The sequence below is a fragment of the Rhyacophila brunnea genome, unplaced genomic scaffold (genome assembly GCF_057557595.1).
Source record: "Rhyacophila brunnea isolate RB1 unplaced genomic scaffold, BYU_Rbru_1.0 scaffold_4, whole genome shotgun sequence".
NCBI classification, from domain to species: Eukaryota; Metazoa; Arthropoda; class Insecta; order Trichoptera; family Rhyacophilidae; genus Rhyacophila; species Rhyacophila brunnea.
In genome coordinates this window covers 9,664,164-9,692,076 of record NW_028233068.1, presented here as the reverse complement: position 1 = coordinate 9,692,076, position 27,913 = coordinate 9,664,164, and the positions used below count along the sequence as shown (strand labels likewise).

General features: G+C 32.7%; 2 protein-coding genes across 2 annotated transcripts in view; both read right to left on the bottom strand.

The window, feature by feature from the left end:
• Positions 1-27,913, bottom strand: part of LOC147066824 (polyprenol dehydrogenase-like) — a 656,880-nt gene that overhangs the window by 62,465 nt on the left and 566,502 nt on the right. The gene's annotated exons all lie outside the window — the stretch shown is intronic.
• LOC147066832 (carbonic anhydrase 1-like) lies at positions 854-27,913 on the bottom strand. The gene is made up of 9 exons (XM_085954753.1): positions 27,833-27,913; positions 26,345-26,416; positions 24,945-25,087; positions 23,812-23,884; positions 17,033-17,062; positions 5,222-5,405; positions 4,330-4,396; positions 3,377-3,586; positions 854-961 (listed from the first exon to the last, which is right to left on the bottom strand). Exons 2-9 carry the CDS (start codon positions 26,412-26,414, stop codon positions 854-856), a joined length of 885 nt encoding a protein of 294 aa, XP_085810879.1. The 5' UTR covers positions 26,415-26,416; positions 27,833-27,913.

Sequence of the window (27,913 nt, the reverse complement as noted above, 5' to 3'; positions counted from 1 at the left end):
GATAAGATAAAGCCATTATTTTTAAATTAAGTTATTGTAATATGTGACTGTAAGAGATTAAGTAAATAATATATTAGTTAACTTACGCTATGAGTTATTTATTATGAACTCTTCCCTACTCCCAGCCGAGTTAAGGAGTAAAAAAAAAGTATTATGTAAATGTGGCGAAATGTACGGAGGTAGCACTACCACGGTGAATCAATAAAATTGTGAGTTAAATTATCCCATATTGATCTGTGATAATAGTCGCCGATTCAGTGGTGATGGAAAAAGGATTTGCAAAAGTATTCTGTCAAGTCATTTTGATAAAATTATTTATTAGGTAACATATAAGTATAAGTCAAATATTTACAACAGAATTGGTAATTTTAAAGTAATCAATTATATTACTGGGTGCACAATATGAGGATATTAGTTGAGTTGAGTCTTGAAAGAAAACAAATATAGGTTACTCTCATAATAGTTTGACAGATGCTTACGATGTAGTAATATCATATCGCCATATTAATGTTGACAGGTTGGTGGCACTGGTATTTTTTCTACTTAAACAAAATGTCATTATTATTATGTAACCTAGTAATTATTTATTTTTGCGGAAATAATGTGTTGTTAATTAATTAAGTCAATAAAAAGTCAATGAGAGCAGCAGTAAATATGTACATAAGGGTCAGCCCAGACGCACCGTTAGTTGCGGGAAAATCGCGGTGTCGTGCAGCGGCTTGCGGTCGGACTTGATTTCGCATGCAAAGTGGTGGTTTTGGTGCACATAACCTGTTTTGACACTTCGTTATAATAATAAGCGTTTTCATGATAACTGGGGGGGCATGTGAACCGATCCCTTACATTGTCACAGTTAGCATTTCTTCGCGTATTGGACCAGCCTACCGTTGGTTGGCTGCACATCTCTGAATACGTCTCCATTTTGCGCACCTTCAATTTGTAGATTGCGGAAAACAGTCAACTGCAATGAAAAATGAAAAGATTAGACAATTGTTACATTTAATGCTAATAGGTAATTAAACCCAGAGTTTTGAAACGGATTCTGCATATATTTTTTTAAGAATGGTCTATTTTATAATAATATATTTGCACGTCGGGGCGCGCCTTGCCAAACCCTATTTTATCAAAAATCAAGGAGATTCAATTTTCGCGCCGATATCGATGTAGCTTTTGGCGATCGCATTTCAACGTCGTCTATACTGACTGCAACTCCAAACCATATCTACTTATCAGAAATCAATACATTGCAGCAGCCTTCGGCTCGAGTGCTGCCACACGCTGTTATCTCTGTATCAAAGTATTAAAGTAGGTATCAGTAAAAAAATATTTTCGACATTTCTTGTTATAACTACCCTGCAACGAATATTCAATAAAATTGGTGGTATATAATATACAATATTTTTTACAAAATAATGCTGTTACTAGATTTATTGTATCTGCATTAAAATAATATACAGTGATACCCCAAGTTACGCAAACTCGGAATTACGTGGTTTTTGATCCGACACTTCAGACCCAGTTCCAGCAGAAAAGTACATGACATTGCAAACTTGACACAAGGTCTCAGCTCAATTGAAAAGAGCTTAAAATTTTAGAAAACATCGTCACTGTTCTGGCAGAAGACACTAATTCGAAAAAATTACATATTGAGTTAGTTAAATCAAAATTTTCCTTATTTCAAACTTTACCGTCTGGAAACCTTCCTAATAAATAAGCAGTCTTTATTATAAAGTCATCTTTTTTACGATTAGTTAATAAACTCACATGATAGACCATTTCATACATTTAAACAACAATCAGTCAAATTACTCAAAACTAGTATTCTCCAGTTAGTGTGTTCTGCCAGAACAAAGACGACATAGACTCCAACGAAGAACGCGCTATAGCTGCAAAGCAAGGAATAGAAAAATATTAGCTTGCTATGAAAAAATTCTGTATGAAAAAAAGAAAGCATTTAGTTGTCAAACGAATTTGTTAGATTTTATGAAGCCATCGACATCGAAATAACTTTTATACGTAACTCATTTATTTTTTCAATATTTTGTACATAGTAATATGTACAAAGATCTGCAAGTTTATTAAATATTTTTCTTCCAAACTTGTGTTTTTGTTAGTTCTTGGTCCCAATTAAATAAAATTTATACACATATATATATATATGCAAAGTTGTACCCCGACCGTGAATTCGATCGTGTAACTTCGGGGTTCAACCAAAACATTGTGAATTAATATACGTAATTTTTCAGGGCTTGAAATGGACCGGAGGGCACCTGAGCATCGTTCCAGGGTTCATGAAATCCCCAAAATTATTACTTCATCTCGCGAAAAAATAATTTGACCATCTGATCTAAATAGGTTATATAACAAAAAAATCTTACATTCTTATTTTTATAAAAATATGTACATAAAATTGATAAATTTAGACTTTATTAAATTTGGTCATTTAAAATTTTTTAAATATTATTTCATTTTGCTTGGTTGTGCGTGAGTAAACTTTGGCAAGACGCCCCCCGGATATTGCCGATCCTTCACGAAGCTCGTCGGAGGATAGTTTTGTAATAATAATTATATCCTGTTTCATTATAAACATTATTATACTATGCATATTACGATAATACGACGTAATCCATAAGAAAAAAACAGTGTAGATATAAATAATACGTATAATATGCAATATCGACTGCAATCTGAAAATCAGATAACTGAACTTTTGACCAAAAATGAGATGGAATTTTGTTATAAAGCATGTTTTATATGCTCACAGACAATTTTAAGCTACCTATAAATAAATGCGTTATCGTTCTTCATACAAAACAACCAACTGCAGGTGTCAAATTTCCAATATCGTAAACAACTCAGGGCTCGAAATGGACCGGAGCGCACCGGAGCGCCGTTCCTGTTCGTGAAATCGGTAAAATTATCGCTCCGTCTCGTGGAAAAAATAGTTTGACCGTCTGAGCTAGATAGGTCATATAATTGAAAATCAAAAACACTTATTTTTATGAAATACACATACAATTTATTTTGATAACTATTTAAATATCTTCAGAAAACTGTCCAGCGCTCTGGTTCGTAAACTTTTCCATTTCGAGCGCTGAAACGACTTCTCTCTTTATATAAATTTTCTTGATATATAAAAAGGAAGCTAAAATAGTGTATTCATACTGCAGCTTATTTTAAAAATAAAAATTCCAAGAGTATTTTTGAAATTGTTAAATTCCGCTCGATAGTTAAATTATTAAGTTTTTTCTCCTTCCTTGCCCAAATGGAGTTAGCCGGTTAAGCAGTCGATATGTATTGTAATTGAACACAAAATGTAACTCTTTAAAACGTAGATTCTGTGGATTGTTTTTTCAGGTAAAAAGTCCGTCCTTACCTGTGCATTGGTTATGGGTTGTTTTACATCTGATACAATCCATCGGACGACTTCGTAGCAAGGAGGTGCTGTGATCGAGCCCTGGTATGTGAAATAATCGTGTTTGAAGCCCAGTCCAAAGTCAGTCAGGAGTATACTGTCTGTCGGCCTACCTCCACGCTGAAGCACGTTGACTATGTTTGCTATCCCTGGATTTGATTGGGTGGACAACTGAAACAAAATAGGTAATATCCATGTCTAAATAAAATGCCACACATGAGAGTGGTTTTTAAAAGAAAATGACCCGGAATGAATTTCTTAAAGCCAAAATTCTATAATTTATAGCATCTATATAGCATGCCTCTTTTAATTCATTTATTATCTAATTAAATAAAAAAAAACATGTTATTATAGAGAACTGAGGAGAATGTTAATAAATTAGAAATAAATTGCATACAAGAGCGCACACAGAAAAAGGGAGGGGGTCCATTAAAAATATATTCATAATATATTTTTTTTATTGATTTTTTGCGAACTGTCGCATCCACAAGTGGAAATCGAATGCGCGTGGCTTAACGGTCATAATTATTATAAGGAGCATTAGTGTCCGTTTGTGTCCACGCTGTCTTATCTTTTAGACATGCCGCATCCGAATATTAAAGCAAACATTGGATGTCCCAGATAGTTGCGCCATTTTTTTAGTACCACGGTTCTTCCAGTGGCCACATACCTTGCGAGTCATACAATGCCGAGAGGAGCAAGGTCAACTTGTTAGATAACCAAATCATCCGCGTTATGATTCCACGTCATGAGGTCTTGATGAAGAATAAGAAGAAGTGATATTCCATTTACCTAAATAATTTGTATTTTTTCCGTTTCTTGGGGGGTACGGATCTGAAAACCCCTCCCCTATGTGCACGTGTACATATTATACATACATTTTGTATTAATTAAATTAAATACTAATGTGTTACCTTGAATATGATGGCCACGACGACTATCGCTTCACTGTCTCCAGAATTAAGTGCTTCTGCAGCGTTCCTAGAATCGTCAGTTGAGTAGAAAGCATAGATATAGACAAAATACTATAATGGATATACATCTGTTTTTTATAATACAGTGAATTGGAGCCAAGATTATAAGTATGATCATAAGAACTGAGATTGGTCCCGTCTTAATACTAGAATTTCATAATAATAAACATTACATGTGGACCAAAAGCGGATATTATACGGGATTGTTAAGGGGGAGAGCCATGCCAGCAGAGAACCTACCGGAAAATACGAAGCTTGCAATTTGAGTTTTTTTTTTTGATAATTTACAATTTCAGCTGATTAATTAATAAATATGTATCTGAAAACAATAAAAAGATTATTTTTTTATTCAAAGATAAACTTAAAATATTGTAAAAAAATGTGAATTCGTTGCAGGGTCATATATTATTATTACATTATATATTATTATGGCCATATTTATTATTAAGATTTAGTTTATTAAGTTTTCAATTTTTTACCGTTTAGATTTTTGAGTAATTCATCGTTTTAATATTTTTATTTAAAAAAAAACATCGATTTTTATAGAGATAAGATAGAAGCATATTAAACTGACTTGCTTATTTACTCCAACAAATTGTAACGTACGTTTATTCCTTTGCGCATTTAATTCAACTGTGCGGCGTCCAATCCTCCCGAAGGCCAATTGGATCGGCGTCAAATTGGGTCGGCGTCCGATGTACCGGCGGCCAATTACCGGAGGCTAATCGCCGGAGGCCAGTTCGCGGTGCCAAATCGTCCTAGACCCCTCTGCTGACATGCCTCTCCCCCGTCTCTATACATATACACCATAAGGCGAATGTCTAATAATCACCTGAATTGGCTCTTGTAGTGGAGCGCATGCAGCTCCAAAGGTTCCTTCATATACTGGACAGCATGTTCAGCTCCGTTAAAATTGTTCGTTCCCCAGTGCCAGCGGAGGCTATTCAGGATATAGGTCGTAGTGAGGGAACCACCCTTCAGAACTGGGGAGGATTTCCACGCTGCTAATGCATCCACTGGTAACAAAAAATGATCATATTATATTGGCGCCAGTGATGTCCCGTGGGGGTAGGCATGTTGAGCGTCGCTTGGGGGCGGCAGCTACTCAAATAGCGGCAAATCGAGGAGAATCATTAGGTATATATATAATGCTGCCTAAAGTTAGTAATAACGGAAATATCTTTCCAATAAAAAATCAGCTCACTGGTTGGAAACAAAATATATCTATTAATTAGATAAGTATTATACAATTTTCAACAGGACTTTATTGTTTTGTCAGGTTTGCTATGTCTAGTTTACTTCCGTTGTCCTTGGACGTCACGTTCTTCACAGTGACTCGCGAGGTATGTAAGTTGTCAGGTGTATTTTTCGTATAGACTCGCAATGTTGTCTATTGAAGCAGAAATGGCATTTAAGCTAGATTTAGTAGTATAAGTACCTATATCTTGTCAGTAATGTATCCATACAACACAATTCTTATATATTGGAATCATGAAAAGATGATAAAAAGTACTGTATAAAAAAATGTGGCGGCATTTTGGCACTGCCTAGGGGCGGCATTTTGTCTAGGGACGTCACTGATTGGCGCCTGTTTATAATGGCGGTTCACATATTATTTGGATCTAGGAATATTCTCCTTCCACAATTTTATTATTCGTCACTTCTATTTTTTAATTTGTAGATGGATTGTCATTTTATCAAAGCTGTTTCATGTACACGTCTAGTTAGAGGTCGATTGCTAGTCTCGAGAATTCTCGAGATATAATGCGAAAATTCCTTATAAATAATAAGAAATTTCTAAATACTCATTTCTTGAAAAATTAGCAATGAGGATCTTGAGAATTCTTTACACTTCTTTACCAGGAAAATATAAAAGTTGCGTAGCTAACTTAGCATTTTTATTTTCATGTCATTTTCGAGTAATTCTCCGATGAAAACTTTCGCCAACAGAGCTAAGAATAGAAAAAAAAACCACTCGATATTGATTCTGGACAGACGACTTGGAATATTTCCTCGAAGACCTAAAAAAATCACGACTTTCATTTTGAACGAATTTTTGAAAAAAAGTTTTCGGCTACGAATCTGGATATTAAAAAATCTCTATCTCTTGATATGGATAACTCTCGAGACCCGAGATTGGAGAAAATCTAGAAAACGCACGTTTCTAGTTCTTTTGAAATGATGCTGAAAATGTAATACCTGTACCATGTACCTAGTATGTTTTGGAGTTGTAATTTCTATAAAAGTGTTTCGCTATGTAACATATATAAAACAATATTAAAATAATCCAAAACATACTATTAGTTTATGTAGGTAGCTAATTATATTAAACATCATTAGGTAATTCAAAAGCAGTAAAATTTTTGACGAAACAGCTATGACAAAATAATGTAAAACCGTCGGTAAAAATGACATTACAATTATTAAAGAATTAATGAATTTTAACATATTCGGCGAAAAGTTGTGGCATCGAAGAGTTACGGCCGATGAATTAATTATTGTGGACGGTAGGAGTTCTTCAAGACACATTTGAAGATAAAACTATGAATCTATGAATATGTAGTTTGATTTGCACGTATTTTTTCGATTATTTTGAGTGTATTTTTAGGTAGTGGACATGATACCAGTGGCAAAGGGTGGAGGCAGGCTGTTAAGATCCGCCATAAATGTTACACACTTAACTTTGTCAGTCATACGTATTATATCATTGAACTAAGCCTATAATTTACAGATGGTGTTGGTTAATTTTTAAAATTCAATTAAACCATGCGAAAACCAAGCCATAATAGATAATAGTCAAAAAATACTCGTCTATCTATAAATTATCTAAAATTATGCAATTAAATCATACATAACATTTGATATTTTAAAGATAGAATAATATTTTTTATCTATTATAGTTTAGCTTAGGCACCCCCCAAACATGAAAATTATCACAATGACTTTAAACATTGAAATTGAAAGCCAATAAATTATACCTACTGCTACTATACTAAACTATACTATACCTTGGGCTTAGACAAATAAAAAAATAAACGGCAAAAAATGATTTTAACTTCTAACATAAAAATTTCGAAACACTAATGTCGGGGTTTTTTAGAAACCCAATCATTAATGGAACTGTCAAAAAAATCCTGGTGTCCACCCGAATTCCGGAGTGGTGTCGTGTAGGTCATGGCTAGGGAGGGCTGACAGGGCTCTAGCCTGGGGGCCCAGCGTGTCGGGTTGACCAGATAAGTGAGATAAACATAATAACATAAATTACCTTTAAAAGTAAAAAAAGTCGCCTGCGGCGCTATTATACTTCATGGCCATGAACATTCTAGATTATATAATAGTGCAATATATTTTCTGATTATTATGTGTCGATATTTGACAGCTCCATTATTAAAGATGTATTAAAAATCGCCAATAATTCATTGTATAAGTACCCTTAATTTGAACTAAAACACAATTTGAAAAACGTTAATGTAGTATTTCACACTGCCTTTAATCTTAGCAGTAGGTAGGGGGGCCGCCAAATATCCTGGCCTGAGGGCCCGTTTCAGGATGTGGGGGCCATGGTGTAGGTACACCGAGTGCAATAGACAAAAGACCGATAAACGAGAAATTAGAGAATTAAATTGCCCCCCCCCAATATTAAATCCTGGGTGCGCCACTGAACCACGAACTACCATAGGACGCCGTTTTGAAAATTTCATTCGAATGTCAGTTACGATTCTTGATAGGGTATTTTCGAGAGTGGCTCCCCCGTCCCATTCTTCAGATAAGTTTGTAGGTCTGTAGTTTCGTGTTTTCGACTTTTCTCCCTTTTCGGATTTGCAATACGGGTGTTTCAAAACCGGTATCCCAGTATTAATTTATCGATACCAAAATACCACTTTTAAAAATCAGACAATACTGAATATATACGGTATTGTCATTGTAAGAGGAAACAAAATGTATTAATTAACATAAAAGGTTTAACTTTTCAGACTTCATTGGTAACCTCAGTCCTATAAGTGGCAAATATTTTATGATCAAATAATAATTACATATTATACACTATAATAGGGTTACATGTAAGTTGTACGTAAAACATTTCACCGTGGCACAGTTCGCCGTGAACTTTCTATCGGAAAGAGATGACCGTATACTATACGGTCTCCAATTTTATTAGATTCAATATGAACATTGATTCAATTTTCATAGCTGATTTTGACAAAATTCATGAAGAACCGTGTTTTATTTAGATATGAATTTTATGCCAGTACTATACGACCCAAAGAAGTTGGATGGTCTTTAATGTACGGCCATATGTTTCCAAGGTTTACGGTGAAGTGTGAAGGTAATAGACTTGCCGTGCCTAATTTTATTTGTCTTTATCTACTACTAAATAATAGCTTGTACAATAATAGACAAATTTAATTTTGTTGAACAAAACAGTGAGTAACATTGTGTTTGGTGTTACCTCTTACAGAATAAAAGTAAAGCAATTTTTATATCTAAAAAGTGCCATAAACTAATACAACATAGGTAAAATTACCAATTAATTTTCTACTATAAGAACACTAAAATAAATAATATAAATTTATTGAAAGGAAGAAGAAAGTGCCAATAGTTCAATTACTATGTATTTGTAAACATCAGCATATTATAATCTTTACATATTTTTAAAGGTTTACAGAATGTGTACCTACTATTTAGATATTTTTACTATAAAACATTAAAATTTTAAAGGGGTTTTCATATAAATATTTATTGGTAGACACTTATGTGTTTTCCATATATATAACGAATTATTAATCCCGGAACCCAATAGAAAATACGGAAATACCGGTATTGATATTTTCATTCGGTATTGCAATCCTTACTCAAGATCACATTATACACAATCCTACAAACTTATCGGTCAAAAATGGAATTGCCGTATGGACGCCATTTCGACAACGTCATTCGAATGTCAGATTTTGTCCAGTTACGAGTCTTGATTGGGTAGTTTTCGACTGTGGCTCCCTCCATTACATTCCTCCACTCCATCCATTCTTCAGGTAAGTCTGGATGTCTATATGGTAATTTATCCGTGATATATTGAGAGATACGTGATGTAAGCAGCGCTCGAAATGGAAAAGTTTATGAACCGGAGCGCAACCGGAAAAAAATATATAAAAATATGTGTGCTAGATTTTTTGATTATGGCTTGCCTAGCTCAGACAGCCAAATATATTTTTTTTTCACGAGATGGAGAAATTTACCGATTCCACGTACCCGAACGGCGCTCCGGTGCGCTCCTGTCCATTTCGAGCCCTGGATGTAAGGTGATCTTTTTTCCATATTTTCTGTTTAAATATAATGTGACAGCTGTAAACAGTGTGGAAATTCGCTCACCTGAATGTGTAGTGATATCGACTTGCAGATTAGGATGCCTTGTATTGTAATTCGTCCACACAAGAGGTGCCATGCACTGCAGTACTGTTTCGCTCATTTCAGGCCTTAGTAGATTGATTGGAGACTGATTGTTTCCAGCGCACATGGGATAGGTATCTTCCCAAGCACCCTGGTCTGTGGTGAAATAGTTTTTAATAGATATCGACATATCGCGGAATTGCAATTGAAAAGCAGCTTATGTGTCGCTAGATTTTAAAATCAGCCGAGTCCACCTTTAGGAATTTTTGACTTTTTGTGAATTGATGAAGAACCACTGCATTCTAATATTTCTGCATTATCGAAATGAGGAACATAATATTAATTTTAAATATTCTATAATCGAAATAATATAAACTTTCACCCTCGTGACTATGTACTTATCCTATTCATCCATTATGGACTTGGCTGATTTTGAAATCTAGCGACACTATTATAAAAAAAAATAGTTTAATTTGTTTGTATTATTCAAAACTGCATGTAAACAATATTAATTCAGAAGTGAGCGAAGAAGAAAAATTTATTAATGAATTGAGAGAATTGAATTATTGAGGTCCAAGTTTTTTCTAATGTTTTTTTACTATTACAATATTTCATTATAACACTTGTGCATTTATTCTGTACACAAGGCTGCTATTGGCGGCTATCGAGGGTAGTTTATCATATTTATGTATTGATACGGTTACAATAAGTTAACCGTCTGAACTGTCAAAAAGTACTATGTTTTAACAGCACCTCTCTTGGGTATGTTAACTTTTAGAGCTAAACTATACCTAAAATAAACTACCCTCGATAGCCACCGATAACAGCCTTGTGTACAGAATGGATGGGTTGATAGTATTTCCAAAATATTGTTAATTAGATTAAATAAGTAATTAGGTACAGAGCAATCAATATTCTTTGGGTTAGCAGCATAGAATTTAAATTGTATCAAATACCGTGTTTTAATTACCGTACTGTTATTTGCGGTTTTACTTGATAAATGGTCAAAATAAAGTATAGTGCGTCTCAGAAATGGATTTTTGTTACAAGCCGGAGTGCTCTATAAGTTTCCGAGAAAATCATTATTATAAGAAGTGGATTTAAAAATTAGAATTTAATTCGGTTTTATTATCTTTATGAGGGATAAAAACAGTTTTATAGATGTACATGGGTAGGATAAAGGATCCCATTTTATTATTATATAAATACTATTTTATTGTTTATTTTTATCATTACAATTTAGATTTAGTTTCCTCTCATGTACCTACTAAAAATATTTTTGAATAATTCATTGTTTTAATGTAAGTATGCTAAGTATATTTAAAAAAAATGTATGAAGTTTTAAAGTTTTAATTTGTATTTTTAATAAAATTTATTATATTTTAGATTTATATTTTATTAATAAACCAAGATGAACATCTGTTGACATATAAAATCTTCGTTTTCTAGAAACAATCCTCATTATATTTTTTGACAATAAACGAGTAGGTACATCGCATAAAGCGGGAACTACACCGGAAACTTTTGTCGCCAACCTCATAAAATTTAACGGCTATGTCTCGGAATAGGGTAATAAAATCGAAGGTGTTGCTACTTGTTGAGGATGCTCGTTTGTCCACACAGAGAGGCAACATGTCGCGGCAACGTCATTTTTTCTTGTAAGCCCCGGAACGTTCGCCTGATTATTATTATTTATTCGCATTTGTCGCGAGTGCGGGCCACCTGCTATACCTACCTATCAAAACGCGCTCGATATTTGCGGCTGGACTCATACACACTTTGAAATGTAGGTACATATTACTTATTATTATTAAACTGGCGCTAGGGGCCATTCAGGTCCATGGCCGACTGCACAACGTTTTTCCAGGCATCTCTGTCCAGCGCTCTCTCTTCCCAGTTGACTATCCCCAGCCTTTCCGCATCCCTTTGAATGTTGTCCGCCCATCTCCGTCGAGGGCGGCCAAGAGGTCGAGTGCCAGCTGGTGTGCCTTTGTAAATCCTATAGAGAGTTCTAGATCGTTCAGATCGTACAACGTGGCCCGCCCATCTGAGCCTTCTTGACCTCAGAATATTAGTGATTCTAGGTTGGTATCGGTCGAAGAGCTCAGCGTTTGTGCGGATGCGCCACCGGTGGTTCTCATTGACGGGTCCAAGTATTCTCCGGAGGATTCTGTTTTCAAACACTTGGAGCGCCTTTTCTTGTTTTTCTGTTAAACCCCACGTTTCACATCCATACATGACGATTGGCTTGATGACCACGTTATACAGGTACATATTACAGTGAAATAAATATTATAGGTACTTATAGCTACCTATATTGCAATCTCAAAGGCGTTGGTGATCTGACACGGCTAACCGAAAATAGGTGGATATAGGATAGTACCTACTTCAATTTGGTCGATATAAACCTTAGAGAAAAAACGACATCCAAATTATTATTTTACTTTACTATAAATTCTTAATAAAAAGATAAACCATACCAATACGATAATAATCGATAGCATTGTCTTAATCATGACATATTATTTTAAATCAAACCTCGATGCAGATGTAGGTAGGTACATGTAACATGATTCTTACCCAATGCCATTGTTCTTACCTATCAAAGAATTATCGTTATATTTTTTATTGCTCGCGTGTCGCGTGTTATAATAATGATGCAATTAGGGATTTCAATACCGGTACATATTTCATAACCGGTATTCAATCATTTATCGATACCGAAATACCAGTTTCAAAAATCCAATATACCGGTATTTTCGGTATTAAGAAACCGTAAGTACACGTTTATGTTTTTCGAAAATGAATGTAATATTATTTTGTCATTACTTACTACTGCATACTATATTAAATTTAATGTATAGGACGACAATGTAGTAAAATAATATTAAAATAAAATCCCTCAATTAATATACTTATATAATTGTCGCGATGAATTAACATATTTCAAAAAAGAAAATATTCATGGTAAATATTTCCAATTATTCTATAACTCTATTGATGCAACGTTGATAGTACATCCAGCAAACGTTGAATTTCAGCAAGGTTTTCTGTACCCGGACTTATGGTATTTGTAAAAATTAGCAGTTCTAAAATATCTATACTAATGATCTATACATTATTACAAAGGTCATCATAATAAAAAAATGTAGTTAGGTTCTTTAGGTTGCTATACAATAGTGTTTTAAATAGATGTTAATAGTTATATTTATTGATAGGTAAGTACTTCTTTATTCTATAATATGTTTTGACGAATACCGGTATTCAATAAGAAATTCTGAAATACCGGTATTGATATATTCATTCGGTAATCCCTAGATTCAATTGATTTCGAAGCACCGCGTGTACACATACAATTTAAGATTTCATTCCACTCATATTTTACGAACGAGAATATGATGATTATCATTAATAATTTATTTAAAGATGTTAAAGCATAAGTTATTGTTATTATTATTAAAATATATTTCGTAATGCGTCAAACATTTTTTTATAAAATCATATGGTACCTATCAAATAATTCATTATATCGGCTATTTTCTAAATGTGTTTGCCGCTGTATTCCCCATAACTAACTTGTACCCATTTTTGTCAATATACTTAGGTACCTACTGATATTTTTTTAAAATATCGAAATATCTACTGAGTTTAGAATCTGGCAACATTGTAACAAATCAGTATTCGTCGTGGTTGGAATTGCGGCACTTGTGATTGGGGTGTTTTGGGAACCCATACACACCTTTCTTCTCTGTAATGTTCAATAGCTGTGATAATTTTATCATTGTCCCAATGTGCCATGATTTACCAGTGTGTAGGTATGTAATATGACTAATATGTAATAACAAAAAAACAAAAGAACCACCGCCGCTGTTTCACGTGTGCACGCAATAAAATATATAAAATGAATGACACTACAATAAAACTAAATCCATCCAAAAAATATAGATACCTACTTTGTGTACCGATATCGATATATTGCCGGTATGGGCATATGGCTACGGGATGGGATGTTATCAGTCTGATAACATTTTAAATACCAATAAAAACAACATCATTACATACTTTTTTCCCGTAGCGGCAGTTTGCTGTGATCAGTAGAATCAGCAGATACAGTACGTGATCATAATGGATTAATTTGAACCTTTATAGCACCGATTTTCAAACTGGGAGGCGCGGGGTGTTGCAAAAGGAGGCGCGAAAAGTTTAACACAATGTAGCCACAGGTTTGCAGTTTGCAAATGCATTGTTTATAAATCAGCCGCTAGTTATCAACTACATAAAAAACAGTCCCATAAAAGGTTGTTTGCAAACCTGTCTGAAAATATGGAGACTAATTTTATAATACCTCACTTCCATACTATTGTGAAGCGCGCTAGCTATCTCGTGAAAAAATAAAATAAAAGGATCAAATCATAATGAGGCAATTTTTTAGGAATAACGGACGATAATAAAAAAAAATGAGTGAATAAATAAATGCAAGGACCACTAATGCATTCACTGATTTAAAAAGACAAAGTAAAGGCATTCATAAAAAATTGGAGCTTTGGAAATCAAAATTAAAAAAAAAATAAGTTCGTCATGTGGAAACACTTTTAAATGATTTCTGCGCCAGATATATTGAAGCAACAAAAATCTATTTCTTGGTTAGTTTGCAAATGCATGTTTCACATTATTTTATTTATAGTTAAGTGTGCTTTGTATTGCTATAAGTAGTGCTTTGTTTCAGGGCTAATACATATTTTAAATATTCGCTTATGCGTTGCAATTTCATGTGATACCTATATGATGATAGATATACTTAAATGATAACTCCCGTGTATAATTTATTAAACACTACATTGGAGCACCATACTACCATAAACCTCAGCGATAGGTAGTTGGGCCCGCCAAAGATCCTGGCCTGAAGGCCCGCTTCAGGATGTGCGGCCCATAATAGAATCCGTTTGTCAATGAACGGTGATGAATTCGGATTGACTACTATTGAAATTGATTGTGCTGTTGTGTGTGTAGCACATTCATCGCGTGAAAAACAAATTAATTTAAAAATGAATATAATATACCTAAGTAGTAGTACCTAAAACATTGTTTATTTTTATATTTTTTTTTCATTTTTGTATTGGTACATTGTTGAATATTTAAAAAGGTGTCTGTATTATTTAATGAAATAAAGGCTGGGGCGCCAAGATTGGATTTTTTTAAAGGGAGGCGTAGTAATATGAAGTTTGGAAACCACTGCTTTATAATACGTACGCGTTGTTTCTCAGATTTTTTTTCGAGATTTCGGAGAGTCCGAAAATACTATTATTTTGATTCTGTAAAAAATGTCACAAAATGCGTAATAAATAATAATCAAAATAAGTGCTAGACATGCTCCAATTGATTGGCAATCGCTACCTACACGGGAGAATAAAGAGTAAAAAATACATAGTCGATATCACTAAATTCCTGTACCTACCTACTTACGTAGCTCTTCGTATTAAAATCAACTGGTATGCGAATTTGATTAACAATAAATTATTAATGATCCTTCATTAAAGTGTGTTGCTAAATCTTTTGAGTTTTACCGCCAGCCTCGAAACAAGTGGTGACTCGTGTCGAGCGACAGAAATTCGATCCTCAATACGATAAAAGCAATTAAAACTTACGGACTAAAATGATTATTTTTATGATGGCTGACCTCATTTTATAATGTCGCCACAAGTTTCTTTCAGTGAAGACGATGTTGTCAACCCCAACATTTGTCAACTTAGTTCAACAAACGATTGATGTAATTTATGGTCCAATAAAATATGATAATTATCGTTAAATTTTATGAGGTTGACAACACAAGTTTCTGGTCAGGACGGGCCTTAACGTACTGCACTCTTATTGAGTAGGTGGCGATTAGAGTTATTAGCGACATCTAATTATGAGACATGAAGTTACATTAAAAAAAAACTTCAATTGTCAAATTTGTGTCAACAGATGGCGAATAATAATTAATTTATGCCAGGACATTTTGAATTTGGAACTCATATATTTCTAAAATATATTGTCCAAAAAATATACATGAATTTTATTTCCAAAATTGGTGTTTCTTCAAATTGAAATGCAGCTATTACAATAATCATTTTAAGTAATTTGAATTCAAGGCGGAGGTTCAATCTACTTGAAGACATCTAGTGGTGTAATACAAAAGATGAAATTTGATAAAAATCATTGATAATTTTCATTTAATGTTGTCTACCTTCGCATATTTAAAACATTAAAAAGGAAAATAAATATTTTTTATGTTGAAGAAAAACTTTCTAAAATTCTAAAAATATGTAAGCGTTCGTTTTGTGATCTCACCAAAAGTAGATTAATTTTATACTACCTAATAGAGAAGATTTTATATAGCGCACCATGAGTACTTTAGTGTATTAGCTCCGTAAGTACCTATAGTTTTGAGATATCAACGTTTATAGTTACAAATCATTTATATCTGTAATATTGCGGAAAGTTTAAGAACTTCATATGAGCTTAATACTTTAGAATCAAATCAAAATATTACGCTAATTGGCGTTCGCAATGGAAAAGTTTACGAACCGGAGCGCTCGACAATTTTCTGAAGATATTTAGGTAAGTACATAGACACAAATTTTATGTGTATGTTATAAAAATAAGTGTGTTATATTTTCTATTATTATAGCATATTTAGTTCAGATGGTCAAAATATTTTTTCCACGAGACGGAGCGATAATTTTATCGATTTCACGAATCAGAACGGCGCTCCGGTGCGCTCCGGTCCATTTCAAGCCCTGACACTAATGCACCAAAATATACAACACATTGATGCATTACCATAGTACCAAATACATCATATTAATGCATTACCATAGTACCTATATCTTAATAATATAGTAAAAAAGGTCAACTTTTAAAATATTTTCAAAATACTTTAGTGAAGTAACTCAAATATAAATTTGTTTGAGTTACTACGTTAAACCAATAAATAAATCAAAATTTTCTGAATAAAACTGCATTATTAACTACAAATTGATAATTTTTGGCTTAATACACTAAAGTACGAATGGTGCGATAGGTACAATTTTTTTTTTTAATTAAATATACATAGGATATTATATTAAAACTATGAATTATTCAAAAATATATTCGAGACCTTTGAGCGAACCTATTAAATTTGGTACAGTTGAACATTATCATATAAAGTAGTAGGTATGTAATAATAAGATGAAATCATTACATTATTATTGAAATAATATTTAAGTGACATTACCATCGTGCGTCCATGAAAGATCATTTTCAACTGAAAGAAAAAAAATATTTTTAGTTAGACAATATCGCAAAAAATAATACAATAATTGCAAGATTGCTTGATAGCTATAAGACCTCAAGAAAATTAATATCATTATTACACAAGAGAGTGATTATCTCACAAGAGAGAAGAAGAGAATCAGTGAAGAAGGGTGGAGGTAGGCTGTTAAAATTCATTATAAATAATGTATTTAAATTAAATTTTAATATTTTTTTGAATTATTTACCAACTTAACATTCACAAAATTTATTTATTTATTGATATATAATTTTATTCATGAATAATACTAACATAAATATAGTTTCAAATCTTGAAACACAATCTTGACAATGAAAAATAAATATATACTCCAATATAAATAAAGTTTTATGAATATTACTTAACAGTGTAGAATGTTATTCTCCAGAAATTTGTTTATAGACATATATGTATTATGACACAATATTGGTTATGTTTACAATACGTGCTGTTTACTTGGTTGTATTGAACGACTAACTAAATTTCTTTTATTTTGTTAACTGTCAACTAACTGAATGACACTGTGCGCATACGCATGTACCCCTGAGACCGAAATGAATATAATCATAATAACAAATTTTGTGTCGCATCGGCGCGCGCAACTTCCGTCACATACCAAACGTGTTACATCGGCGAGCGCAACTTCGTCACACGCCAAAAATACACTCTGATCTGTTTTCCTAAGCGCACCAAAAGAAGTATACTTCAGTAAAATATTGCAAACAAAAAACATAGGTTACCTACAATTTTATACAGAAAAATAGAATTTCGAATACAAAATACATAGTACGTCACCGAAAATGTCTACGTCTTCGGGGAGCGCATTGATTAGTCTTGAACCCTTCGCTAATGGTACTTGATAGGCTCGACACGAGGAAACGATTCCGATCCAGAATAAATTAGTAGGTAATTGACAGGGGCATATAAATTCAAATTCTTCAGGATGCCAGGATTGGAAACTATCCCTCGCGTTATTATTTATTTTAATTGAACTTGTTTGTATTTGTTATCTTTAATTAAATAAATAAATCTGTTTTACTTTCTCATTATTATTTATATTACAATATTATTTACTCCGTTGGACCTATGTATTTCTACGATTGAACGTACACAACGCACCGTGAGTGTAAAACCAACGTATGTGCAAATTACATAGTTTGGAGATATAAGGGTTTGAAGTTTTCATTTGGTCAGGATAAATAGAGTTTCTAAAATAAAACCATAATATTTGGTGTATGTATACATTATGACATGTTCTTTTATTAAATCCATCAAGATTACAAGTTTTAGCAGTTGCTATGGTTTTACACTTTCATGATGCATAGAAAATGTTGATATTTCGCAGTTACCTGAATTGCAGTAAGATTTTTATTGGGAACTTTGGTAATACCATTATAGTATAATATATTATATTATTATTAAATAAATCAATAATGATATTTACCTATAATATTTTGATATTTTAAGCTTACTAACTATAATTTATTAAAATATATGCATACAATTTTAAACCAAAATAAAAATAGCAAATTACAATAATTGTAATGTTTTTATAGTTAATTTTATCGACGTCAATTATTATCTGAATCTGTATTTAAATGTGTAGATGAAAGTTTTTTTTATAAAAATTGTGGTGTATTTCTGGTATCACTTTTGATGAACATAGGGAAATCAAGTCATTTAATTTTGCTTCGGAGATCCGAGGTGGTTTTATAATTGCTTTGTGTAGTTGAGGTTGTACTGATTGACGTCCGCCCTGACGTTTTCTAATATTTATTACATCAAACACTTCTGTTTCATACTTATGTTTATAGAACAGGCAATAAGGATTGTTTTTCCTCACTTCGATAACGCAAATGTCTACCCAACTAACCTTTTTACTATTTTCGTTGAGTTGAAAGTTATTGCCCATTTCATTTGCTAACTTGTGAAAATCAAAAATCTCGTCAGTGCCAATTTCCAGTGAATCACTGGAATCCACTGTATTGGTATATAAATTGGACCTGACTTCAAGACTATTTTTTTGTTTCTCTATGCAAGAGTGTTGTAGAGTCACCCTCGTTCAAGGTGTGTCCTACGACCAAAAAGTTGTGTGTGATTTTCGGGATATTAAAATTCTGGACGCCTCACAAATACATTGTGTAATAATTTTATTTTTATTCTGTCCGGCACAATTATCCGAATAAAAAATTACTTCCTTCCCAATTGATTGGTCTTTTTTGGAATTTTACAACACAAGAACCAATTGCATTGGCCCCTTTGTTTGTAGTCTCTCTATGCTAAACAAAACAGTAACCATTTTTATTATTAATGTGTGCAAGATGGTAAAATTATAGGTTGAAAGTTTTCTTTTATAATATAGCACTGATATCTGGGCATTTGGTGTTGATAATACGACCTGCAGATTATAGCAACATACTATTTTATTCGTCTTTCGCCTTCTGTGTTCTCGATAATTGTTTATTTGTTTTGATGAATGTTATATATTATTTAACTTGAATTATATTTTTCTCTTCGCTACTGCAATTTTTATATTTTTCACAAAAGTCACATAGTTCCTTGTTTGGTTGAAAAAAGCCTATATTATAATGGGTATTGTTCCTCTTGCAAACCAGCAGCATCCTTATCTATATCCAACATGGGTTCTTCAGCATCAGGAAATGTACTTGTCACATTTTTGAAAATCTGTAACATTGCAAAAACAAAAATATCATAGATCTGATTGATATACTGTTGTGTTAATTGAAAGAGTTTATTATTGTAGGTGCATAAAATAAATACATAGGTACATAAGATAAGTCGAAAATAATCAGTTTCATAACAATAATAATATTAAGGTTAGTTTTGTATATCATTTTAGTATAATATTTATCACAAAGTCTTACCTTTTTAGAAGTTTTTCAGCTTTTAAAGCTAACTCCACCATCATTCGAATCCTTAAACTCATATTTGATAAAAACAAAATACACTGCACTACATTACTTGAATCAAAGGAAACAATAATGTGTTGTAGAATACGTCTGGATGCGTTATCAAAGTCTTAACACTGAATCATTTCAATAATTGCCTGCTATCACAATAATAAAAACAATGCCACATTGCATTCACCAAAAGAATGCGTCTGATGCTCGGGTTTCACAATTAGTCATGGATAATCATTTGCAGATACTATGGTTTTACATTAACAATGGAAGTAAATCTTTGTATTGTAAAACCCAAATATCTGTCTTTTTTAATGAGAATTTTTAAGTTTGCAGTAACTTCAATTTTACATTATCAAGTTTATGACTTTTGCAGTTGTTTTGCATTTAAATCTCGAAATTGAAAAATTTGCACTTGCTATGGTTTTACACTCACGGTGCGACAATATTACCAAAAAAATATTTTAAATAGTACTTATACCTACATATAATTATACTAGACACTTGTGACCGATTTTATCAATACTATAAATTTAATATTAACTATAGAAAAAAATTCTAATCCCGGGATCTTCAAAATTGTAATCCCGAAATCCAGGGATCAAAATTTTGGCTCGGGATTGGATTTCCTAGTTGCAGCGTATTGTATCACTGATTGATACAATACGTGGATTTGCGACAAGTGGATAACGACCATTGAAGTCAAATTACGAACATTGCCCAAAGCAAACTTTGAAGTATGTGATACAACTTGCTTCAAGATTGTTAAAAGAATTTTTTAATATTCGTTTTTCCATCAAGAACTAAAATACATAGCTAACATAATTATATAGGCGTTTTAATAACATTAGATAACTATAAATTGTATAGATACTCGTAAGTAGGGATTCCAATCCCGGGATCCCGAGCTATTTTCGATACCTATGAATCCCGGGATTGATAAACATAAACCCGAAACTTTCGGGATTGATTTTTTTATCAATTTTTATGGAAAATAAAATAAAAACTAAAAAAATACTTTTAATAACAAATAACTACATTAGAAATAAACAGAGTTTGAATGAAGTTTGATTTATACCCATGTGTAAGTTGCCGATTCATTTTATGTTGTTCACATGAATTCATAAAAATAAGAAAGATTGGAAAAAAACAATGCTTCGCACTATTAACAAAGTAATTCCACCATGATCTCTTACGTTTTACGGCAGTTTCATATTTGAATGACTAATTAGATTTATGAAGCGGAAAGTCTTTACTATCAGAAACAGCAATCTCATATTAAATTCACATTATTATTTATATAATAATATTATTTACTTCATTAAGGTGACGCATCAGTGAAACGCCAAATAATTTTCAACTGTACGCACGACGAAATTTTGTACTTGCTTCGCATTCATTGAGAGAACGTGGAGTCAGACACACGTCACTTTGCTGCGTGATGGCGACGGGCCAATTAATTCTAAAATCGTGTAAGGATGACTAAAAACTTTACCCATTTACTTTAAAAAGAAAACATGTCAATGAATATATTATTATTGTTACTAATAGAATAATAAACAGAACGTAAAATGGACGTATGTTGGATTTATATGAGAAATAATATTTCGTTTGACAGGCGTCATTTTCACCCGCGACCCGCAATCCGCACATCGCCTAGCAACGATCTTTTTAGACCGTGTCTCAACTAATGCATGGCCTTAAGCTTATGTATTTCCAAGGTTGGACGTATACAATATTAACAATAAATGTCTTAAATAGTATAAATTATACTAGATTTATTTTTGACCGATTTTATCAATGTTATTTGTAAATATAAAAATTTAGTATTAACAATGGAAAAAAATCCCAATCCCGGCACCAGTCCCGGGATTCCGGGATTGTGAAATTGTAATCCCGAAATCCCGGGATCAGAATTTTGGCTCGGGATTGGATTCCCTACTCGTAAGTCGTAAGTACATAATTATTATTGATTGCTGAAGTTTCCTCAGTAATGTAATCACAAATAACTAATAGGCGTCAATATGCGATAAATTACATGTGTAGTAATATTATGAGTTGCATTAAATACATGAACCTTAGAAGAAGGCATAGATAAAACTAATAAAAATGTGAATCTAGCGTCACGACTTTTCTGGAGGGTTCAGTATACAATAAATGGGCAATGATTATATTTTTTGTTAGCACTAAAACATGACTAAACACAAAATTACAAGAAAAAAAGAACTTTTTATATACAACGTTTTTAAATTTTCTGTTGAATCATATAAACTTGACTTGACTACCTTCAACGATCAAAAAAATTTCAACTTGATAGAAATAATACTGAAATGTCATTTTGAATATATATTAATAATTTAGTTGCTATGATCCCAGACCCCTAGCAGCCAATTATAGTGGATTGGATTACGGATTTCTTCCGAAATTACTTTTCATACAAAACAGAATTAACTAAAAATGAAATCAATTCTACTTAAAGATGGCTAAAAGTATTAAAAGAATGCATTGGCATCGTGTTCTGATATATTCTAAAAGTTTCAAATGTCTAGCTTGTCGGTAAGTTAGTTAAAAATCGATTGCAAGATTCGTACTGGATAGACAACTACCGGACAAATAAGAATACGACCTAATAAAAACGTTGTAATGTAATAAATAACAGTATTTTTATTGGTATAGTCAGTAACCTAACCCAACCTAACAAATAATCCAGTATATCGGCTATTTTCAAAATTTGTTTGCTGTTGGCTTCCTGCAAAGTGTAAACCGAGAAGAACCGTGTTTTATTTAGACATGAATTTTATGTCAGTACCTACTGTACAACCCAAATAGGTTGGACGATCTTTAATATACGGCCATATATTTACGATACAACATTTCACGGTGAAATGTGATACAGTGAACTGCATACGTAAAAGTTTCCGGACACGAATATGTTAATTTTTATATGAATTTTTAAGCTGTTTCTGGTATCGAAATGCTAAATATGACAAGAAAAGGCTAAATTAAATATTGGCAACGCTGATTTCGATCATTTTGTCAATGAACATCTCAATTTGATTTCCGCATGCATACAAAGTTAGCGTCTTAGAGCGGAATGCAGAAACATTTGTCATAACTAAAATTTCCTTAGCAGAAAACACTATGCAGAAACATTGTCCTTAGTTAAGATCATTTCTATTGAAAATAATACCATATTTAAAAATTCTCTTTCCTATAGTTTAGGTAAATTATTTTATAATAATTGTTAAACGATGACAAAAATATGACAACTGCATTTTATACATGCAATAACTATAAATACATACTAATATTTAATTATAATACTCTTTATGTTTCCGTTATTAGTCATTATACGTGATTCCACAGGCACCGCAAGATATTTTTTTAACATGGTAATACTAGCGTCAAGTGTCATTGTATCATCTGGCATCTTTTATTTCTGCGGGCTGGCGTATAAAAGTAAAATAATATTCTGCAAGTACATGCCAAACGAATTAACACTTTCAATATTCATATTGAGATACATTGTTAAATGAATTTGAGTGTATGGACTGTTTTATAGACATGCGAATTTATTTTGACAGCAGCTGTCAGTGGTAAATGGTAATACAGAAGGGGGCGTGTTCATAACAAAAGTAGTCTATGGTTAAGGATTCCTTAATTCTATACTCAGTATAGTCTATAGTTAAGTCATGCTTTTCGGCAACTTATCCTTAGGATCGAAATCTTGGATTCTGCATAGGGCTGTTAGAATCTTTAAAAAAAAGGATAAGTATCTAAAATTTTTGGAAGTAAGCTTACCAATCAGCTGTTTCATCGAATCATGTAGATTTAAATTGCCGATAGGCTTTACTACGGGGGCAAGATTGAGTTTCTGAAATAATAAGTAAATAGTTAAACTAAAAAAATAAATAAAACATGTTAATAGGTTAGGGTTAGGCATGGCCCCCACATTCTAAAGCGGGCCCCCAGGCTAGGATTTTTGGCGGGTCCCCTTAGTGGTGTTAGATGACTATAAACTGAAAAAACAACATGTGAAATTTTCCCTGAGCCGAGATTTGAACCCGGGACTCACGGCATTATAAGCCTGACGCGTAACCGCTCGGCCACAGTGGGTGAAATGTGACGATGGGATTTAACTAAATGATGTTGAGACATTATTGGACTACTCCTAGCTGAACAACAAAATTAAAATAGTCATTGCTTATTTGCAACAGGTCATGGTTGACATTAAATAGGTAATTTAGTTATCATAGCAAACAGGGCTCGAAATGGACCGGAGCGCCGTCCCGGTTCATGAAATTCCGAAAATTATTGCTCCGTCTCGTGGAAAAAAAATATTTGACCATTTGAGCTATATAGGCCATAATATAACAAAAAAATCGGAGACACTTGTTTAAAAAAAAAAATGGTTACACGCGTTAGACGTTATACTTTTTTGGCGTAACAAAACAAAAACAAAACTTGTGATAACCTAGATTCTTCGCTAGCTCTTAATTATTATCTTGTTAAATTACACTCTCAAGAAAAAGGGCCGCTTATTGGAGCGCCATTTGTGTATTTCTGTACACTTTAACGTATATTACTAAATTATATAATTATTTCTCGTTGTTTTTATTTTTAAAGTAAGAACTGTCACTCTGACGATTAATCATTTGTTTACGTAAGCAATTGCAAATAGCCGACAATAATAAATTCGTTGCCTATCTTACTATCAAACTTGCGTCTATATACAGCTGACTGATCGTAGCTAACTTCATACTGTCGCGCACTTTCGTAACGGTGTGCGCGCGCAGCTCTCAATTTCACTGTCTACCAAACGCCCCAAAATAAGTATAACTTTAAAATATACATATAGATACCTAACCATATTTATATTTTAGAAAAATTATAGAGCGCTGTGCTTCGTAAAATTTATAGAAATGGCGCCTCACCTGTAGCTCTGTCAACAAAACAATCTTTCCCTCGATATTCTTGTCTTTGGTATTTGTTTCAGTTGTTCGGTGACGACGTGTATAGATATGGTTGATTCCTGCAATAACTTCAGTCAGAGACCGAGGCGTTGCTGCATTGATATCTGTAAAAAATATAATTGTGTAGGTACTACATATAATAAATATTGCACACAATCATTTATTTAGCTAGGTATTTTTTGAGTTATAGGTACGAGGTATAAATGAGAACTCTGCCATTCAGGGCAGTGTTGACCTGTGTGCCCCTGATAACTATCTTAGAAATAGAGAGCATCAGTTGTTTATTCTACAAGGCGCAGAATCAACCTGCCACTGGTAATGCCAATTGGGAGGGCGATAACTATGTTCCACTTGCGTGAGAGCGAATTCAGGTGGACGTTATTTTATAAATTCTTAGAATAGTGCTTCCTTAGCAAACTCGGTGTACTTCTTTTAACTTCTAAGATGTATAATTGTATTTTCACTGATTCTGTATGTTTATAATATTATGTTCTCTTTTTATATTTTATTTTTTATTTCGCTTTTATTCTTAAGAAATATTCAGTATTGAAGAATAATTATAAAAATATTATTCATAGTAGGTACAAGAAAGTCGATATTCAAATTTGACTAGTAAGCGTCAGACGTCCGTTCAAATGAAAATGAAAATGACAAATAATCTGACAATGTGTTAATACAGTCAAACTTGGTTATTACGAGGATGATGGGACCGACTGAATTTGCTCGTTATAAGCAATACTTGTTATATCGTTATATAACATTTTTTGCAGCACGTTCTATTGAAGCATAGAACATAAAAAATCTGAAAACCATCGTAAAAATCCCCGAATCATTCATGGCATTCATAAACTACAAAATAATTTGTTTATTGTAATGAAGTGCTGACCCGTCGGCACTGGCAGGTACCTACTGACTTCACAATGCTTGGATTTTTACATGCAATTTCAACTATAGGCGTGGATACTTTTTCATTGTTGTCGGCGAAAACACCAATTAGGTACATAGACACTTAACTAGTGTCATAAACGTAATCCGATCCCGGCGGCATCCTGCCCGGTCGGATTTTATTGCTTAGGGTCGAAAATGTTTTTAAACGATCGACAGTTTTAAGAAAGATTTTGACGATATTTTTGCTTGGTACACCCGATAAGTAGTACGTTAGAAAAGTGAATAAATGTATGGAGAAAATCGTAAACTAAAAAATGTCAACGAATGTTTCCTGATTACATCCGAGATCTCGCTATTTCCGTGATCGTAATAACCAAGTTCGATTGTGATGACTTATTATTGATACATTTATTATTATCATTCATGATAATATTACATAATTATCGTTAACTTAAATATGAGTATACACTTACCCGTAGGAATGAAGACAAATGACAATAAGACTACATAGAAAAGTTGAGAATATAAGCTATACACCTCCATTGCTGAAAAAAGTATTTTCGTAATATTATAGCAAGTAATGTCAATAAAATAAATAATGATACAAAATGACTGAAAAGTTATTTGCAATGGATTAAGCCTTTTCGAACATGTATGAATAATGACGTTACAATTCACTAGTAGCCATAGTAAAAATAACTAAAAAATATGTCAGTTAGATTTACTCTATTTTAAATAAATGTGGCTTTTGATGAAATTATTTGGCATATTTTGAAATACCGATGGCTGGTCGGCTTATAACGTCGTGGGTCCCAGGGTCTGACAAGTACACATCAGTGACGAAGGGTGGAGGTAGGCTGTTAAGATGCACCATAAATAGTGCACACTAAACTTTATCAGTCATACGTATTTATTTTTATTTACAGACGGTGTTGGTTAGTTTTTAAAACTCAATTAAACACTGCGAAACCAAGTCATAATAGACAATAGTCAAAATTCGTTATCTATAAAATATCTAAAAATATGCAATTAAATCATACATAACTTTGGATATTTCATAAATAGAATAATATTTTAATCTTGTACCTATAGTTTGGTTTAGGCAGCGCTTAATGAATTAAAAAAAATAAACCATCAATATTTGTAATATGTATTCTTAATCCAATGATAACAAATAAGTATGAATGAAAAAATGTGCACAATTTTGTCGTATCACCCAAAATATTCCAAAACTAATATGGTTTGGTTTAATTGATATTTAAAAACTAACCAATACCATCTGTAAATTGTATTCAATAAAAATAAATACATTTGTCTAACAGTTTATTGTGCATTATTTATTGTGGATCTTAACAGCCTACCTCCACCCTTCGCTACTGGTACACATATTGACTTCCAATGTGTGTATGAGCAGAGTATGGACTTCATAGTTTCAGCAAGTGGCTGACATCCGTTTCTCGTAAAAACAAAATCTGTTAATAAAAACCTCTACTCTGTAGAGGCCCATATGATCTTATTAGGATCGGACATGGTCGAATATATAATATATTTTGAAATGGATGTCAGAGATAAGTAGTAAAAAAATGTTTCTAACTTTTTAAGGTGAAGACGTGAAGGTAATAATAACAATGTTTAATGACGGCATAGCAGGTCATGCAATTAAATTTACCATAACCCAACCCAAAAAGCAATCTAAAATGGTAATCGACAACGACATCGATAATTATTATAACGGAAAAATCCAAAAAAATATGCGGTCAAAATTTTGTGATCACTTCAGGTCGTCTGTATGCAAAAACTTGTATTATATTGAATGACATTTATTATATTTTTACTAACCCAGAAAAGATTTAAATAGAGCTACCTACACAATAATTATTCGGAGGATTTACATGAAAAATTATTTATAATAAGTAATATAGCTACATAAATAATATGTCATAATTTTTATATTAACTCACCATTCGAATGGATTACTTTGAATGTAGAGAGAAATGTTACTCGTACTTTGCGTTGAACAATTGAATATATAAAAAAAACTA

Bases quoted from the DNA above. Each gene is read 5' to 3' on its own strand.
- LOC147066832 (XM_085954753.1), bottom strand. From the start codon at position 26,414: ATGGAGGTGTATAGCTTATATTCTCAACTTTTCTATGTAGTCTTATTG. The intron at 23,885-24,944 runs GTGAGGCGCCAT...TTATTATTTCAG, and splicing joins TTTTGTTGACAGAGCTACAG to AAACTCAATCTTGCCCCCGT. The intron at 17,063-23,811 runs GTAAGCTTACTT...TTTTTCTTTCAG, and splicing joins TTCGATGAAACAGCTGATTG to TTGAAAATGATCTTTCATGG.